This window comes from Nicotiana tabacum, chromosome 8, assembly GCF_000715075.1.
Source record: "Nicotiana tabacum cultivar K326 chromosome 8, ASM71507v2, whole genome shotgun sequence".
NCBI lineage: Eukaryota > Viridiplantae > Streptophyta > Magnoliopsida > Solanales > Solanaceae > Nicotiana > Nicotiana tabacum.
In genome coordinates this window covers 175,837,041-175,855,720 of record NC_134087.1, presented here as the reverse complement: position 1 = coordinate 175,855,720, position 18,680 = coordinate 175,837,041, and the positions used below count along the sequence as shown (strand labels likewise).

General features: G+C 35.5%; 1 protein-coding gene across 4 annotated transcripts; it reads right to left on the bottom strand.

The window, feature by feature from the left end:
- Positions 1-2,572: 2,572 nt before the first annotated feature.
- LOC107781234 (uncharacterized) lies at positions 2,573-17,295 on the bottom strand. Of its 4 annotated transcripts, none has more exons than XR_012694357.1 (8): positions 16,822-17,295; positions 15,563-15,790; positions 15,208-15,281; positions 13,555-13,717; positions 13,287-13,406; positions 10,148-10,484; positions 8,421-8,529; positions 2,573-3,198 (listed from the first exon to the last, which is right to left on the bottom strand). XR_012694357.1 is itself a non-coding variant. In XM_075219897.1 (7 exons), the coding sequence occupies exons 1-7, from the start codon at positions 17,053-17,055 to the stop codon at positions 3,017-3,019; spliced, it is 1,110 nt and encodes a 369-aa protein (XP_075075998.1). In that variant the 5' UTR covers positions 17,056-17,286; the 3' UTR covers positions 2,573-3,016. The 4 variants fall into 4 exon arrangements, 1 of the variants encoding a protein (XP_075075998.1); XR_012694358.1 differs by having other exon boundaries at positions 15,563-15,800; positions 16,822-16,961; XR_012694359.1 differs by having other exon boundaries at positions 15,563-15,809; positions 16,822-16,958.
- Between the last annotated feature and the right edge of the window lie 1,385 nt (positions 17,296-18,680).

The window sequence follows — 18,680 nt, the reverse complement described above, 5'->3', positions numbered from 1 at the left end:
CAATTTGTTTAACCATAAAATAGGAATTTCAGTCAAAGCATAATTTTAGAAGAACTCGGGTTACTGATAATCAAATAAGGAAATAATTATGTAACAAGAGAAGAAATATTGGACTGAAGAGTAACTGAGTAAGCAGTTTAAAGCAATGTAAATAAGTATATTCCAATAATAATCAGTATGTCCCATACAAATGTTATTTCTCTCCTTTTATAACTATTTCTAAGTACTACGTTTCTTTCCTCTCATAATAGAGTCATTATGAGTAATTAATGTCATTAATGAAACGTTATAATTGGCAATCATGACTGTTTCGTGAAGATTCTATAACGCTCCCATCATTTATGCTCATTAATTGCAAATATCACGTATTTGTACTCTTTGCTGTCTTGATTCATTCCATCAATGTCTCTTCAAATTATCAAGAGATCCGAGTAATCGTTCCTTTTTTGCTTTCTTAAACCTTTGCTCGTACCTATTAAGATCGCGCGTCTCTTTGCATACTCTTTGCCAGCTGTCACTTATTAATCCACGTGTCTTGACATGTCAGCCACATAATTAATTCTAAATATTAACTTAATTTTCCCCAATACAATGTTGTGTTACCATGCTCATATCCACAAATAAGTAGTATTCTAATGGTACATTAACAATATTGCAGACTTTGGTGTTTCTTTCAAAAATAATTCCTAAGATATCTGCCCATAATATTTTATTGACAAACACTAGAGGAACTATCAAAAAGTTAATTTTTGCTTTTTTGCTTCCTTCGCCCGTTTGCCAGCCACCCTATTTGCCTCCCTGTAGATATGACTTACTGGTGGATGCCCTAAAGCTACTAGAAGTTACCTACATTCACAGACCATAGGATCAAAATCAAATGACCATTATTTATGCATTGAATTAACTTTGTTGAGTCTAAGTTAACCTCCAAGGGTAAGAGATTTCCTCAGTATATGGGTTTCATTCAGATTTTAAAATTATCACAACGTTCATTTACAGACAAGATTTTTTCGTATGCATACGAGATTTAAACTTATTTATCCGGTTTTGTCTAGTTTTCAAATTTACATAAAGTAACTAACTTTTTGTACAAAATATATACAAATCTAGTCAAAATCTATAATTAATTTACAACTTAAATACTCATTTTTTGTACAGAATTTGGTCAAAATTACAATTTACATACAATTTATATACAACTTATATATAATCATATAAGTTGTAGATATTTTATATATCGTTTCTATACCTGACATACAAAATATATATATAATTTGTTTATGTCTTCTTTTTCGAGTTTCAATCTGAAATTTTAACAAAAACCACCTCGAATCTTTACCAAATTCTCTCAAATTAAGATATAAACTCCAAAGGATATTCCCAATCATTTGCAACAACACCCAATCCAAAAAAATAATTTTGCAAATTTTAATTTTCGAATTCAAAGCTTCTAAGCTTTCTAATGGATTAACATTGTTTCCAATTCAAACCTACTCGCTTTTGATTAATGTTATTTTGTTTATTGATTCCGAAAAGCTAAAAGAAATTAACGATCTTCCCTCGTTCAAAAGTGATAATCCATTCATTGTGTAATATAGAAAAAAATAGAAAATAAAAAGAAAGAGAAAACATAATAGAATTGCTTGATGCCAAATCTCTTTGTTCTCGTAAAGGTATGGCTGAAGTTGAGGAGAAAGAGTCCAAACATTCTTCTATTAATTTATAGTTTTAGTTTTGGGGGTGGAAGAGGGAGAGAAAGTATGGAAGATTAGAGTCTAATACATTATTTTGTATAAAATTGATAATTTGTATATGAACTTGTAATTAAGTTAAAACCTCAATATTGAGGGTAAATAAGTTTCAAAATTAGTATAAATAAGTAAAAATCTCTTTACGGATTCATATCATTTGTTTCCGTTATATTTTTTCTTGATGTTGTTACTGTTTCTCTTTCCATAGTTGTTTGTCATAATCGCCGTGATTTAACTTTTATTGAGTTGAGGGACTACGGGAAACAACTTTCTCAACCTTTATAAGATATGAATAAGCTTTGCATACATATTACCCTCCTTATATTCCACTTGTGAGAATACAATGGATATGTATGTTGTTGTATATCATAGTGTTCATATCAACTATTACCACAAGCTATCTCCACCAACCATCACCACAAGCCATCATTATCAACCATCTTAAGACCATCTTACAACCATCACTACCGCCAACTATCACTGCTAGCTTTTTAACTCTTCTTCTTTTTTTAATTATGTTTTAGAAAGAACAACAGTTTAATATTTAAAAATAATTCAATATCCTGTTTTTATATCAATATAAATGTTACGGTAATGTTTAATACTATAAATTTCAAAATTCCTTTCTATCTTAAGAAAAAACCACAAGCGTATGGTGTATGGTGCAGCACTAGCATTTTAGTATATAGAAGTATTACTTTTTTTAGAAATTTTATATCTATTAAGTTTTAAAAAAAAAAAAATTACACACTCGAATGATAAGAAAACACTCTTAAATTAACCAACATCCATATTTAAAAGCAATATCTAAAATATTATGGTCATAGGCGAAGCATCTCAGATGTTTCATAGTATTCAAATTCAGATGATATAATATTCTTTGTTTCTAAAAAGGGGGAAAGAAACATACAGCCCCTAAGACTTATTATGGCCATTGGCGAAGCATCTCATTGGCACTAGCACTGGAAGTCAGAGCTCCCTAAGACATTCAACGTGAGTACCTAATTAAAAGATGTGACATAGAAACAATGACAAATACTTGAAAAGAACAAAAATTGAGAATGTCCCGAGAATTTACAGGTTGCACATTTCCTTTGGCAGCTTCCTATCCTATATATTCCAACGAAGTATAAATGCTTCTGGTTTTCCTGCAAGGACAACACATAATATATACGGCATCCAATGATGAGTGCAATATCAGACTGCATGGGACATTAAAGCCTTGCACTGCATCCTCAGACCGTTGGTTATCTCGTCAAATTAAATCAGTCGATTTCCAGCACAACTTTGCCAGGAATTTGTCGCCTATCCTTGGCCTCGTGGGCCTCTCTGGCCTGCGAAAGTGGGAAAGTTTTATCTACTGGGATTCTTAACTTTCCAGCCTCAGATAACCGACGGATCTCATGTAAACCCTCAGCATCAGCCCTCATATAATTCCACCAATATTCTGTACCATGATAACAAAAGAAATACATTACTTAAAGCACCTAAACAGAGCTCTAAAAGTACAGAAATGACAGCTTTTGAACCCTTAGTCAAGCTTTCCAAGAGTTTAAAATAACCACAAAACAGGAAGAAATAATAGCAAGCCACAAAATTTAAACCCTCGGGTGAATAAAGCAAAGAAAGACATTTCCCTCTCTTCGACTGACCCAACTGAAGGAGAAGTGAGTATAGGATCTCATAGTGTTCACTATCACCCCTCTGTGCTCTCAAAACAGTCTGCTACAAAAGGAATCAAGTTTCTACCAAAGTTTGAAAACCATGAACTGAGAGCTACATCGGATATACTTTATCCTTAGTAGCCTAACATTATAGAAAGATCAATAATCTTGAATCACATAAAGCTGATCAAGGTTGGCCCAAGCTGAAACAATCTACTCAGCAGATCATTTGAACTGAATCTGGATTAGATTATGGTTAAACCCAGATGATCTCCTCTCAAGAAGTCTAGATATGAGAATTATCAATCATAGTCAACAGGAATCACACAAGAGGTCTGTACACGAGGATCCTCTCACCTGTGTTATTCCTACTGATATGTGAGCATTAAGCATAATGATGAATGAAGCAGCGGGAAAATGGATATATGAAGGGATTCACAGCTAGGAGGGAGAAATATGATAGTTTAAACTGTAAAGGTGTCTCATTTGCTCTTCGAAGAAGATACACTTGCATTGTGCAATGCCGAGACAACTTAACTTCAACCTAAAACATACACCTCTATGGTTAAAGCAGTTTCGAGGTTGAAAATAAGCTAGACTAGTGACATCCTATAAATGGAATGGTTGGCAACTGTTCTCAGCTTCGAAGCTGATCTCTCTCTCTCTCTCTTTTTTTTTTTTTTTTTTGAGAAGGTAATATATTATATATAAAAATTGGACTACATAAAGCAGCATAATCCTAGCAGTTTCAAAGCTGATCTCTTTTGGTGACTTATTTAGGTTCACCTTTATGCGCGACATGCAAGAATATAACAACGTAGAATCAGGTAAACGAAAAGTTGAGAAGAGATATTTATCCAGCGGGAAGAAACTACTACACCTACTTTGTTAACATTCCAACAGACTACATGTCTCTACTAGCTCTGTCAGCATAAGTGACATAGAAATGGGAGAAGTTACAGAGAAACTTTGTTTGTGGTACATGGGGAGGTGACGAGGTACCACCAGTTAATTGGAATAAGGTCAGATCACCTAGAAGGGATGGGGATCTCCGGAGGGAGTTGAGAATTATTAACAGAGCTCTACTAACAAAGTTGATAACCTGATATGGAGGTTTGGAGTAGATGACCAAGTCTTCTGTAGGAGAATGATTGGCGACAAATACGATGCTCGAAGGGGTGAATGGAGAACAAGTAAGATAAAGCAACCATCTGGAGTAGCATTTTTTGTGCCCAAACTAGCTTGCATGTCGACTAATTCTACCAGGTACCTGCTACCTCCCACCAACACAGGCTAACTCTTCCCACCAAGGCTCAAGCATATGGGAAGAAATCACTTAATCACCTAGTATTTTTTGTCTCCGCAAGAATTTGAACCTGCTTGCATGGACCTCGAGTAATTCCACTAGGTACCTGCTACTTTCCACCAATAGAGTTACCAAGTAACTCTTCCCACCAAGGCTCGGGCGTAGGAGAAGAAATCACCTAGTGTGTTTTTTTATCTCTTTAGAATTTGAACATTCAGCTTCATGGTTCTCCTTCCACTTCATTGATCACTAGGTCACACCCTTGGATGCCCCAGATGGAGTAGCATTATGGGAAAATATAACGAAAGTATGGGATAGGATTTGCAGAAAAGTGAATTTATAGCACGAAATGGAGCTAATATTAGCTTCTGGAAGCAAAATCGTTGCAGTGACGCCTGCTTATAAGAAAGTTTGCAAAGAGAAAAAAGGCACAATTTCAAGGGATTTGAGTTCACGAAATCCTGCAAGGTCGAGAAATGGAAGAGCTCAATAAATTGTAGGAGCTACTATATAAGAAAAAAACCTCCATCATAGATAGTGATAGCTAGAGATGGAAGCTCATATGGACAGTGCTCTTCCAGTTAAATCTTTCTACAAATGTTATTGGGAGAGGAAATTTGGAACTTCCTCACAGGGCTTCTCATGCCTCAATATGGGTTCTTAGAGCACCAAGCATGACGTATTTTATTTGCACAGCAGCATAAGGGCCCATTATTACAGCTGGGAACTAGAAGAATGCAAAAATTATTTTTACTAGCTGGCATTTCATGAACAAGAATGCGGCAGAGGATGTAAATTACTTATTGCTCCACTGCCCAACGGCATACATGGTGTACAATTTAGAATGTGTCCAAAGTTGAATGGATAATGCTACGTAAAGTTAGAAATTTGCTACTCCAATGGAACGAAAAGACAGAAATAAAACATGGAAGGTGCTTATGCAAACAACGCGGAAGAGAAAAATACAAGAGCATTTGAAGGATTGAGAACTCTTCTGTAGCAAATGCTATCAAATGCGAAAAGCGCAAAAAAGCTCTAAGGTCCGTTGGGGCTTTAAGCGCAAAGCGCAAATAACACGTGGGCTTATGGTGAAAAAAGGCGCAACTGGAGAAAATGTAAAAATATGTATATGCAATACAAGACTAATAATTATACGTATGAATAACAATATATGGACAAAGAAATTGGAAAAATTTTACGAGAAAGTGAAATATCAATTGTTTAATGTCGCCTTTTTAGGATTACACTCATTGGCAAGGAAAAGTATGCATTAGAGCTTTGATGCGATACTAAAGCGCACACAAAGCGAGGGGAAGCGCTCAACATGTTTTGAGCTTCGCCTCAGGGCTTAAGCGCGCCTTTGACAACACTATTCTGTAGATGTTAGTGGAGATTTTTTATTCTTTATACATTCTTGAGTACATATGATATTCCAATTAATTTTAATCATTGACTGAATTTTTTTACAAAACCATGGCAGCATGTAGGCTGACTTGCTACCTGTATACACCTTGTATGGAGGGTCAGTCTCCCAATTTATCAACCAAAATTCATAAATATAATTATCAATTTAAGATTTATGCTTTGGACCAAAATCACCCGAAGAAATGTGTATAGAAACTTTGTCCTAAACTACTTAGATGTTATTCCTTCAAGAAAACCTTTGTGTATGAGAGAGAATTGGGGGGGGGGGGGGGCACAAATAACGAGGAATGAAGGACAACACTTGTTACGTTATACTCACTTAATACACAGAAAAATATGCTGATATACATACTATCCCAAGGATAAGGTTAAGGTCATAGCCATATCATAATGACTATACTATCCACTTTAATAAAGTATTCGATATCGTTAAACGGATGAAGGTTTCTTCCCCTGGTATCTACTTCAATGAAGGTCAGCAATTTGTGTGTTTTTTCTCGCTTAAAAAAGTTCTTCTAGAACCTGTCAAAAGCATGAAGATATGCTGATATTTATACTATTCAAATTACTTGAAAAAGCATCTCAAATCATTAAATGGATGAAGAATGCCTCCTTCCCCGTACTCAATATTTTGACTTATAAACATTTATTTCGAACAATTCAGTTCTTGCCTTAGAAATGCGTTAACATCACAACCCAGGTATTCAAACGGTTCGCTGGTAGCTTTATCAACTATTATTCAGATCAAAACCTCTGTCAATCTCTTCAACCAATACTTCAGTACAAAAAACAGCCTGTCTATGAGATAATGTAACAAAAGTCTTGAATCAAGTCCAAATATCAATCTCACTTTAGGAGTTGCAGCTCATAGTGAAGTAATCACCTAGTACTGAACCTACAGTTTTTAAATTTCTTGTTATGCTTTTCACTTTTGTCCGGGTGATAGATGAATTGACGTAACACATCCGTGGGGTGACTTGGTGCATTTTATTTGTAGAATACATAGTACTGATTGACGAGACAAGGGGTGGTGTTAATACTAGGTTTGAAGTCTGGAGACAGACCCTGGGGTCCAAGGGTTTCAATCTGAGCAAGACTAAGACAGAGTACTTGGAGTGCAAGTTCATTGATGTAACTCACGAAGCGGACGTGGAAGTGCGGCTTGATACACAAGTCATTTCGAAGAGAAAAAGTTTCAAGTATCTTGGGTCTATAATCCAAGGTAATGAGGAGATTGACGAAGATATCACTCATTGTATTGGGGCGGGATGGATGAAATGGATGTGTGCTTCTGGTGTTTTGTGTGATAAAAACGTGCAGCTTAAACTTAAAGGTAAGTTCTACTGAATGGTTGTTAGACCGACTATAATGTGTGGAGCGGAGCGTTGGCCAGTCAAGAGCTCTCATGTCCAGAATTGCAAGTAGCGGAGATGAGGATGCTGAGATGGATGTGTGAGCATACTAAGAGAGATAACATTAGGAATGAAGATATTCGAGACAAGGTGGGAATGACCCCCGTGGTAGACAAGTTGTGGGAAGCGAGGCTGAGATGGTTTGGGCATGTAAAGAGGAGATGCCCAGATGCCCCCAGTGAGAAGGTGTGAGAGGTTGGCCATGACGGGTCTAAAGAGGGGTAGTGGTAGGCCTAAAAAGTATTGGGATTGGTGATAAGGCAAGATATGGCACATCTTCAGCTTACCGGGGACATGTCCCTTGATAGGAAGGTGTGAAAATCGAAAATTAGGGTAGAAGGCTAGTAAGTAGCCACGAGCGCATCCTTCTCTTACCAGTAGGATCTATAGTATTCTCATATTTTCAAGTACCTAGACCTGTACTATTACCAGTTGTTTCTTTTGCTTTAGTTTTCTTGTTATCCTTCGTGTTATTGTTTCCTTTCCATGGTTTATACACTATTGTTTTCTTTTCAACAAGCGATTTGACTATGCTTTCCCTAAGCCGAGGATCTATCAGAAACAACTTCTCTACCTTCACAAGGTAAGGGTAAAGCTGCGTACACACTACCCTCCAGACCCCACTTTTGGAATAGGTATTATACTGGGTTTTTTGTTGTTATTGTTATACTTCTCACTTCATTTTGAACATTCACCGGCATACAGGAAGAATATATCTCATGTTGTTAGGGGTGAGCAAAAATTTCATATCCGTATCTTCTCACCCTTTTTGTTTTTTGGATAAAGAGTTGTTTTCACAATTATTAGTAAAAAAGCATTTCTTCCAAACAGATCATAAAAACATTCTGAAGATCTCATGTACCTATTCCATGAGAATATCGGTATTGGATTTGCTTCTTCAGCAAGATGGCTGTTGCTAGAGGAAGACCAATAGCCAGTCCGTACCTATCAGTGAATGAAGCAGCCTCCCCCTATGACCAAAGAACAGGAAATCTTTCTTAAGAACATATAACAGATTTTTTCATCATTTATAAGAAAATCAGGCAGAAGATTCTGCTAGGGCTGTATTTTGTCCCGGGCCCGGGCCTTAGTGGGCCTAACGGGCCGGGCCTCGCGGTCCCGGGCTTCGTGGTCCCGGGCTCTGGCGGTCCCGGGCCTGGCGGTCCCGGTCTTCGTGGGCCTAATGGGTGGAACCGGCCCGTGACGGGCCTAAGCCCACATGGTCCTGTGCTTAACGGGCCGGGCTCGTGGGCTTCGCGGGCCTAGCGGGTTTTTTTTTTTTTTTAAAGACAATTTCTTGTAGTATCATGGCTATATTAATATGTAGTATATATGTATATCTAATTATTAAAGTGCTTGACGAAAAAGAAAATAACAAAACAATAGTAAAACACTAAATTGTCATGCATAAATATCACTTCTTGATATTATATTGTATCTTATGTATATATATTCTCTTATATATTTTCTTTTAGTATATATATTGTATCTTATGTATATATTGTAGCTTATAAATATATTTTCTTGTAGTATATATATTGTATATTATGTATATATTGTAGCATAATATATTTTCTTGTAGTATATTATATTGTATCTTATGTATATATATTCTCTTATATATTTTCTTGTAGTATATATATTGTATATTATGTATATATTGTAGCATAATATATTTTCTTGTAGTATATATATTGTATCTTATGTATATATATTCTCTTATATATTTTCTTGTAGTATATATATTGTATATTATGTATATATTGTAGCTTATAAATATATTTTCTTGTAGTATATATATTGTATATTATGTATATATTGTAGCATAATATATTTGCTTGTAGTATATTATATTGTATCTTATGTATATATATTCTCTTATATATTTGCTTGTAGTATATTATATTGTATCTTATGTATATATATTCTCTTATATATTTTCTTGTAGTATATATATTGTATCTTATGTATATATTGTAGCTTATAAATATATTTTCTTGTAGTATATATATTGTATATTATGTATATATTGTAGCATAATATATTTTCTTGTAGTATATTATATTGTATCTTATGTATATATATTCTCTTATATATTTTCTTGTAGTATATATATTGTATATTATGTATATATTGTAGCATAATATATTTTCTTGTAGTATATTATATTGTATCTTATGTATATATATTCTCTTATATATTTTCTTGTAGTATATATATTGTATCTTATGTATATATTGTATCTTATAAATATATTTTCTTGTAGTATATATATTGTATATTATGTATATATTGTAGCATATAAATAATTCTAAGTATAGACAAAGAAATATTGCGAAAAGAAGCTCATGGGTAGAAGCAATAAATTTTATTACCAAAAAATGACATATCTTTCTTAGTCATCCTTCCCCCAATGGAATGAGCACAACAAGGTACTAATACCACCATTAGAAGGAAAAAAACTAAGGAAGATGTGCCAAAATACAAGTTACATATTATTCTATGTATTATCTCTAACAAATCTCATAAATCCTTCAAGGTTCGGAGGAGGTTGCGTTGGTGGTGGTGGAAAAGAAGCTTGTTCATCACCACTTCCGGGCGAAGCCGAATCCTCCGTAAGTTCCGCTATCATTTCTTCATAAGCTTCATCTATCGCCGGTTGTGCTTCTGCAATTCCAAAGTTTCTTCTTTCCGAGCGGATCCAATCTCTAAACAATACTGATTTTTCCAAGCTATCCCTCATAGACGCTCTATGATCACCTATTTGCAGTCTTGCTTGACTGAAAGCGCTCTCTGATGCAACAGTTGAAGCTTGAATTGATAAAATATCCCGAGCCATCCTTGCAAGAACAGGAAAATGTTTTTCCCTTGCCTTCCACCATTCCAAAAGATCAAAAGAGCCGTCTGGATTCTCCTTTTCAAGTCCCTGAGACAAATAAACTTGAAGCTCATTTAGATGTGAAGTTTCATCATAATTTTCACCTTGAGACCCCCTGAACTCCGTCCAAGATTTAAGAGCTTTTAAGCCCGCAACTCTTTTAGAGGATTGTGAGCTAGACGAAGTAGGGGTTGGAATAGTTGGCCTAGCATGCTCTAAGGCAAGTTGATAAGCATTATAAACTGTTTGAGCGTTAATCTTAATTGAAGCTTTTGCATCTGCAAGTGTCGCAATTTCCTCATTTGAAAGATCTAAAGCCTTATAAATATTTGAATACCAAAAATGAGGACCTCCCAATTTCATTGTAGGATTTAGCATTGCAGCAAGACCATAAATAGGAGGGATAGGAAAAAAATATTTTTTAAACTTTTGTTTCATTTCATTTATAGCAAGTTCATAAATATCCCCACCCTCACTAAATTCAACAAACAAATCAGATAGTGCTGCAATATAAACTAAACAGTTTGAAATAGTAGGATAATATTGCCCAGAAAATGCATTTGTTGCAATTTGAAAATGTTCTAAAAAATCTAAAAGAATTTTAACATTAGTCCAATCTTGAGTGGTAAGCATTTCATCATCATCTTCACCACCTACCCGAGAATTAAACGTTGCATTAATTGGGTTTCTATATTCATATGCTACTACTAAACTTTCGTACATACAATTCCATCTAGTCGGGCAAGGTTTAGGAACCTTTCTTTCTCTAAGGCCATATTCATCACATTTTTTAAAATACTCTCTAAGTCTACTTCTACGGTTTGAATAAAAAAGCCAATTAAGAGCCATTCTAACCTTTTCAATTTCTATGTTTAATATTCGCATACCATCACCGACAATTAAATGATAAATATGACAAATACATCTAACATGGAAAATATTAGTAAATGCAGGATTTAGTGTTGTTGTAAGCATGCCTATAGCACTGGTGTTACTAGAAGCATTATCCATTGAAATTGCCATTATTTTATCGCTAAAGCAAAAATATCTACAAATATCTGCAACAGTGTTAGCTATAAATTTACCTGTGTGACGCGAATTAATTATTCTATATGCAATTATGCGTTTTTGCATTATCCATTCTTCATCTATCCAATGACTTGTAACAGTTAGGTAATCACAATCATTACCACTTCTACCAATATCAGTAGTAATAGAAATCCGATTAGGTATATGAGTAAATAAATAACGCAAATATTGTTCATATTCATGTTTGAATTTATAAATATCACTCTTAACTGTTGCGCGAGGCCAACCTTTATAAGTAGGATTAAACACTCTTCTAATATAATGAACCCAATTAGGATTAGAAGCAAAAGTATAAGGTAAGCACATAACAGTAATCATCTTTGCTAATTCTTCACGATCTCTATTTGGATCGTAATATAAAATACCTCCAGTGACAGTGTTAATTCCTGGTTGAACTAGATTTGAACCTGTACTAGGGTTAATCGCAGAATCTACACTTGTCCCCTCTAGATGCGCTTTCATTTGAAAAAATCTAGCCTTATCTCTAGGGTGTGTTTTTATGTGCCTAGTCAAACTACCTGTGCCGCTACGGTCTCCTACATATTTATGCGACATTAATTTCCCACAAGTTTTACACTTAGCCTTATTTTTTTCTCTTACTTGAGTAAAAAAATTCCAAACTAATGATGTTTCTAAGCGTTTAGCAGGTTCTCTATTAAAAGTAGGAGTTTCTACAGGTGGGTCGACCGGTGCATCACTTGGGTTATTAAGAGGACTAGTAGGTGTATCATCTAAATCCGGTGCTTGAGTTTCATCATCATCCTCATTTTCCTCATTATTTTCTAAGATGGTTTCATTAGGATAAAGAGCATTCATAATTTCATCATCTAATCTATCACCTGGTGCAACATTATGATAAAATTCACTATCGGTAAATTGAAAACAAGGGTGATCACTATCAAGAATTACGGAAGGAGGAGGACGTCTAGGTTGGCGACTACTTTCAACTTGCTTATCTTTTCTAGGTCGGGGAGCCGGGGGAAGGGTAGTTGGTTGGCCACTACTTTCACCGGTTTTATCTTTTCCTTTACCAAACATTTTTTTCAAAGTAAATGCCATATTAATTATAATTATGCAAACTAAACCACACAAAAATATATTATAAAAACGTAAGAGTTGAAACGAGTTTACCGGATTGCCGAACAACTTCTTGAAAATTGAAAATCGTTGAACACTTGAAAACTTCAATTCAACAACTTCACAATTTTTCACGAAATTTCAACAATAAATTAAGTAATTGTAGTAGAGAGATTGAGAGAGATTGAGAGATATTGAGAGATATTGATGAATTGGTGAATAAAAATGAAAGAATGAGGGGGTATTTATAGTTGAGAAATGGGGAAAAGTGTAATTATATAAAGTTTGGGGTTAAAATAAAGTTTGGGGGCCAAATGGCCATTTTTTTAACTTAAAAAACGGTCATATTTTCAGCCCAAACGGCTAGATTTTAAATATGGCCGTTTGATTTTTTTTTTTTTTTTTTTTTTTTTTTTAAAATAGCCGTTGGGCCCGCCAGGCCCGCCAGGACCGGCCCAGGCCCGCCTGCCGGTCCCGGGCCAAACGGTCCCGGGCTCGTGGGCTCAACCATGGAGACCAGCCCGTGACGGGCTCAGAGGCCCACCAAGACCGGCCCACCCAGGACCGGCCCACCAGGCCCACCAGGCCCGTTAGGACCGCGGGCCCGGTCCGGTCCGGTTCAGGCCCGGCCCACCGAGCAGCATTAGATTCTGCCATGGCTATAAGAGTAAGATGACTCCTAACCTGTAACGTCATGTAGTGTCCTCCTCTCTTTAAAAGATTTATACCTATTCTCTCCGTCTCTGGCACACCAATTGTATCCAAGACAGCATCAAAATGCCCCTTAAGTGCTATTTCACAATCCTGTAAACAAGCAAACATGTCAATCCTGTAACAAGGACAGGGAGAGGGAGAGGGATTATGCCAATAACGCCACTGAAATACCTATCAAGTATATCATGTTCAAATAAAATAACATGATAAAACATGTGAACTACTACTGCATCGTCACCTCAGTGGTATAGTCAACAGCCTGCTCCGCACCGGCTGCCAAAATGCGACTTATACTTGTACTTTCTCCGCACGTTGAAGAGACATGGCAGCCTGCAGCAACTGCAAGCTGAATTGCAGAGAAACCTACTGCTCCTCCACCACCTATGACCAATACCCTATGCCTGAAGAAATTTGTTTGAGAAAATAATGATATCAGTATAAACAGCACACATATATCATTTCGAGGCATCATACTGTTCCCTATCCATCAAGATGCATTCACTATCAAGAGTTTAATATGAAATAGAAAGGACAGAGTTGGAATACTGGTCTAAATGTGCATTGACCTCTCAAACAGGATTAACGAGTTAAGATGGCCGTGACTTGTGAGCAATAAATAGGTAAGCCTTTAGTTTTTTGGTAAGTAATACTAGTAAATAGTAAGTATTCTTATATTTTTTTACTCCTTGTTAATTAACATCCCGTTTCTCAAATAAAAAGGTAAAGCCATCTTTTGACCAACTTTAGTCTCTAGGCAAAATAATCTTATTCAGCAGCATCAGAGCAACTCCATGTTTGTCCATTATGCCGGCATAAATGCATCTTGAAACTTATTGTCTACGCACTTCCAAGTTACAAAATTTACCTACTATGAAACCAGTGCTATCAAAAGTGAAAAGCGCAAAAAAGCTCTAAAGTCCGTTGGGGCTTTAAGCGCAAAGCGCAAATAAAGCGTTGGCTTTAATGAAAAAAGGCGCAACTAGAGAAAAAGTACAAATATTTGTATGTAGTCCAACACTAATAATTATAAGCATGAATAACAAATATATGGGCAAAGAAATTGGAAAAAAATTACGAGAAAGTGAAATATCAATTGTTTAATGTGTCTTTTCAGGATTACACTCATTGGCAAGGAAAGTATGCCTTGGAGCCTTGATGAGATACTAAAGCACACACAAAGCGAGGCGAAGCGCTCAACATGCTTTGAGCCTCGCTTCAGGGCTTAAGCGCGCCTTTGACAACACTGTATGAAACAAATCATTATACACTCAAAAGGATATAATGCTGGTCTCTAGACACTCCAGTACATAACTTCCTACATTGGATCACTTGAATGTTTTCTCAAAACTGAGAAAAATAACAGATAAATTGACAAAGAAAATCGTTAAGCAGAGTCATGACATTTCAGTCTCTAAAATTTTTTGTCACTCATGTGTCATGCTTAAAATCTTCATGATCATAATTTACTTCAAAATGTAAAAATCTTTCTAACTGGAAATAATCTTTGCCACCAAAACCAGCCAAACGAAAAATGCAGAATTTAGACACACAACAATTTTAGAAAATGCTTATGACTGAACAATATAGTTGCAAAAGAAAGCCTTCTACAATTATAATTTCAAAATGATTATGACTCAGTAGTACTTGCAGAGGAAAACCCTCTTGGAGTTATTAACTTCCTGCTCCTTTTTTCTCAGAGAGGTAATTATTCAAGTCTAACTGACAAATTCAGATTCATACAATGCATATATAAAGCGCATTTGCAGTAGAGAACACATATTCGCATCCCCCCCCCCCCCCAAAAAAAAAAATCACAAAGGGCTATAAGAGAGGGAAAAAGAAGAAAGTTTTCAGTGGTTAAAAAATTCAACTTATCATAACATAAACATACCCCTCTCTTATTCTGGCAGTACTTTTTAACGCACGCCAAGCAGTTAGGGCAGCAAATGGGATGGCACTGGCTTCCTGCAGAATAGCATCATATAGGACCTTAAGCATGCTGAAGTAGAAAAACACCAAGATGTGCGACGGGATGGAAATAACAAGAATGAAAATTGACAAGGACAACTAATCATTCAACAATGAGCTTCAGAAAGAGGGGTGAGAGGACATCCAAGAAAAGTGATAGATAGTAGGTAAACAAGATAGATGCTGATTTTATAACTGATTGCAAATAGAGATAAAAAGCAAATAAAACTATCCTCAAGAAGCTGGTGTTACCGAATGTACCCAAACTGAAAACGTACCACATGTGAAAGGGATTCTGGCTTCGGAGCAAGTTCATCTTCTGCAAGAATAGCGTAGTCAGTATAAGTACCCCTCACAGCGGTTGGGTGCAGAGCACCGAATACCTCCTGCCCAACGGTAAGCGACTTAACAGAATTTCCAACAGCTGCCACTTCACCACTTATATCTCGGCCCAAAATCAATGGCAAAAGTGGCTCGAAAATTGAACGTCCATATCCCGCTCTCATCTGAAACAAACTAAAGCATCTACTAAATGTTCAATCTAACAGAACTTCTCTGACAAAGATACCCAGGAACAAATAAGACTAAAATATTTTGAGGAAATAGATGTGCTAGCATTTATGGTATTCGTCAAGCTAATATATTGTCCACATCGAATTGATGTATGTATTAACAAAGTAAAAAGAGAAAGAAAAAAGCATTTGTATTTGCTTTTAGATGCTATCAGCATCGCATTCACTTCCTAGTAACACTGTATTTATCAGGAACCATGATTTCCACTTAATAAGTCCTATATTTTTATCTTATAATAAATAAAGGCTTAGAGAACTCTTTATTACATAATTAAGTTAAAGAATAGGTTTACTCATTCAGTAACTGCCAAGTGGTGGATAAGCAAAGAAATTTAAAGGGGCCAATAATCATAGGCGGATCCGAGATTTAATCTTGATGGGTTCAGCTTTTAAAATAATTAGTGTTAAAACTTATTGTACATTTAAAATTATGGGTTCAAAATACATTATTACTTAGTGGGCTTTCACATATATATATCAATGTTCCGTGTCGAAAATACTGGGTTCAGTTGCACCGCAGCTAATAAGCCACATCCGCCACTGCCAATAACATAGATCAATTTCATTGAAATATTTCCAAAAGCGAGTTCTCCGTGCCTTCTCTTACAAAGAAATGAAAACCATAGATTTCTTAGAATGTCTCACGGGCATCAGAATCTGACCTAACTCAAACAATTCCCTATATATCCCTTTTTCTTCGATTCACCTTCAAGCACATTTTATTAAGACACCTCAATTTTCCGAAATCGTCATATATATTGGGAAAATCTACCTATTTAAATTAGAGAGGATACATATAACCATCCACACTAAGCAGAAATTCAGGAGTAACTGATGGAACATATCTACTGTAAAACACATGAGTTTCAAATACAAACATAAAAACCATATTATAAGTAAATTTCGCGACATTTGATAGCAATCAAAAGTAAGAAATGAAAATTTGAAATAAAAATTGAACTGACTCTGGTATCAAGGGGATTGATGGAGACAGCGCGAGCACGAACAAGCACTTGATTAGGTTTTAGATCAGGAAGAGCTACATTTTGATGAAACTCAAGCACCTCGGGCCCACCAAATCGCGGACACAACACAGCTCTACAGCTCGTCGCAATACCTCTTTTGCCTAAACCTAACATCAAAATCCATCCATCTCCATTAGCAGTAACAGTCCCAATTCTCCGCGATAAGAATCGCATCGTTGTTTGAGATTTTTCTTTATTTTTGCAGTATTACAAAGTCTGTGATTGGGAAATTAAAAGTTTGGTCGATGCATTACTCGGTGAGTGTGTTTATTGGCGGAGTGAACATGCAAAAGAGGGGAGAATGAAGGGGACGTGTCTGCTATTTTATCCGCATAGACAAAATTGGTGTCGTGGCTGCTTCTCAAAACTCTGTAGCAGAAGCCAGGAAGCGGGCTTTATTTTGATGGATGACTTGACTTTGCTCGCGTTCGCGCCTACTGTGGCCAGTGGCCACACTGCAAAGTATCGGTAGAAATGACTTTAGAAATTACTCAATGTATTTTGAATTTTAATTTTTTAATTTAATTTTTTGAGACATAAATATTCTGAATTGTCCTAAAATAAAAAATATAATTTAAATTTTTAAAATGAAATAAGTATTAGTTAATTCCTAAAACGCAGCATTGGACTAATTGTTTGTGCACTTCCTCAGAGTATTGCAACCTAGGCCTTTTTGGCCAAGTGCACCATTTTTAGAACAAATATTTAAAGAATAATAGAAATTTAGAAAATTTAAAGTTTAGCCGCCTAAAATTCGCACTTTAGATTTCGAATCTAAAGTTTCAATTCTAAAGTTTCAGCAGTTTGGAATTTGTCAAAATGGCTAAATATTAAATACTTTTTTAATATGTTTAAATATAGGTGCTAAAAGTAGCTACCTGGGGCCATTTATGTTCCAATTTTATATTTATGGGCCGTAAAATTCTTGTTATAATTTTATATAAGGAATTTTCAGAAACCACCATAGTTAAGTGGTTATTAACGTGCTATAGCTACAATATCTATATTTACCGGCCGTAGCTACAATTTCATTGCTACCCGATTGTATTTCATATATTCGCGCGACTGTATTTATAAATACAGTGAGGTAATTCGCCTAATAAATAGGAATTACATCTGTTTAATAACTGAAAGCTCAATAAAGCAGCGTGTATCATGCTGAAACGATCTCAACATACTCAATTGAAACACGGCTCTTTATTATTCTATAATCAGAAGATTTTTTCGGAAGTTTAAATAAAAACAGAGCATTGTATTCGAAGATTACAAAAATGCATTGAGATGTGGAGATAAAGCTTCAGCGATACATCAAATATTGTTTATGGAGTGTGTTCGAGGTTGTGATCCGACCGATATTGATAGGATTGATTTTCGTCCGGCATGATACATGTATTAACAGAAGAATTAGTAATTGAATTTACGAATTCACTGTCTCCTGATTAAGTTTTGAATGCAAATACACTGATGGCAAGCTTAACAGTATTAATTCGATATTCCGGGAAGTAGAACAATAAAAATTGTTATGTCGATTATTCAATAGAGGGGGATAGTAATAAAGGAGTATGCTTTATACAGTGATTTAGTCGTTGCAATCTTGAAGCAACTTGCTATAGACTTGAGTTTGAAGTCAATTAAAATCGAATACAAAGTACAAGAAAATTGTACGACTATGAAAATACACAACGATATAGGTTCCAGGGTATATGTAGAGTTGAAAAGAAGAACATGAAATTCAAAATGTATCCATTGTGTATAAGTACAATGGAGAAAGAAATTGCAGATGGAGGAAGTGCAATTTA